The sequence below is a fragment of the Etheostoma spectabile genome, unplaced genomic scaffold (genome assembly GCF_008692095.1).
Source record: "Etheostoma spectabile isolate EspeVRDwgs_2016 unplaced genomic scaffold, UIUC_Espe_1.0 scaffold363, whole genome shotgun sequence".
NCBI lineage: Eukaryota > Metazoa > Chordata > Actinopteri > Perciformes > Percidae > Etheostoma > Etheostoma spectabile.
This window is the reverse complement of record NW_022605593.1, coordinates 650,207-651,573: the sequence shown is the minus strand read 5'-3', so window position 1 is coordinate 651,573 and position 1,367 is coordinate 650,207. Positions and strand designations below refer to the sequence as shown.

General features: G+C 44.4%; 1 protein-coding gene across 1 annotated transcript in view; it reads right to left on the bottom strand.

Moving 5' to 3' along the window:
• Nucleotides 1-1,367, bottom strand: part of LOC116686421 (C-type lectin domain family 10 member A) — a 108,746-nt gene that overhangs the window by 2,873 nt on the left and 104,506 nt on the right. Inside the window, exon 2 of the mRNA XM_032511427.1 lies at nt 1-113. This exon is cut by the window's left edge and continues 51 nt beyond it. Within this exon, the coding sequence (XP_032367318.1) occupies nt 1-113 (113 nt within the window). The remainder of the gene's footprint in view (nt 114-1,367) is intronic.

Sequence of the window (1,367 nt, the reverse complement as noted above, 5' to 3'; positions counted from 1 at the left end):
GTCTTGTCGAGCTTCTTCCCAGGTTTTCCGATCAGGAGGTTTAGCGTTATTATACACATAGCAGTTAGACCCGCTGAGTAACCAGCCTTTCTGACAAGCTCGACACTGTCTCCCTGAAACAACAGAGACCAAACAATACACAACTTTACTGCTTTATGATGTTATTATTAGTGGTTATTATTGGATCTAATCAATAGGATCTGAACATACCGTTAGTTGTATTAGGGCAGTAGGCATCAATGCTCCACTGAGCTCGACTGACGTTGAGTTTATTCCAGTTTGTCTCCAGGTCTTGTATTTGTTTTGTTAAGTTGTTCCTTGGGTCTCGCTGCTGGTTTCGGGTCTCCAGCTGCTGGTTGTGTGTTGTCAGGGTTACTGGACGTCTGCAGTCAGGTCTGTGATCTTGCTTGTCTAAGACAGTATAGTTTGTGGTCATGCTGGTGTCAACTGGACTGTCAGATTCTTGTTGTCCCTCATGTCTTTTCATTGTCAAGCGGAGTTTGTTGTTGACATTGTCAGGTTGCCCAACTGGACTGTCGATTCTTGTTGTCCCTCAATTGCTCATTGTCTAAGCGGAGTTTGTTGTTGACGTTTGTCAGGTTGCCCAACTGGACTGTCAGATTCTTGTTGTCCCTCAACGTCTTTTCATTGTCTAAGCGGAGTTTGTTGTTGAGGCTTGTCAGGTTACCCAACTGGACTGTCAGATTCTTGTTGTCCCTCAACGTCTTTTCATTGTCTAAGCGGAGTTTGTTGTTGAGGTTTGTCAGGTTGTGAATGGCAGCCATCAGCCCACTTTCATCACTCTGATGACTTCGTGTAGAAACTGCGAAATTAAAATTAGCTGCTTAATTACAGTGCTCATGCAATTTTCGTTGTTTCATTCATGCAACTTGTTTACATTATAATAACAGACTTCCATCCATTACAGGACGTAGTCGTCATCTTTAAACAGTTAGGTGGTATAGGATCACTGAAACTGGGTTTCCTTCATGTGATCATTCCTCCTGTCCACTCTTTTGAATAAGAAATCTCTTTCAGACTGATCTCATGTAGGACATGCCATTGACTTGCATTACCTTGCGATAGCGTGTGAATTTACACCGTAGCGAGCAGTATGAAAGGGCGAAAACCTGCGTAGGGAGGTTGGTTGAGGCGGTGAATGGGTCAAACACAGGACTTTCACCCAGGAGACCGGGGTTCGTGTCCCTTGTGTCATGTTTCCTAAACTCAACCGTTGCTTTCTTCTCCCGATAACACGGCTTGTGGCGTGTATGTGTACGCCCGCTGGATACAGCGAAGACACACACGCTGTTACGGCTCCTGCCTTTTGGGATAGTTTAGCACTTGTGTTTTAGATATGTAAATCA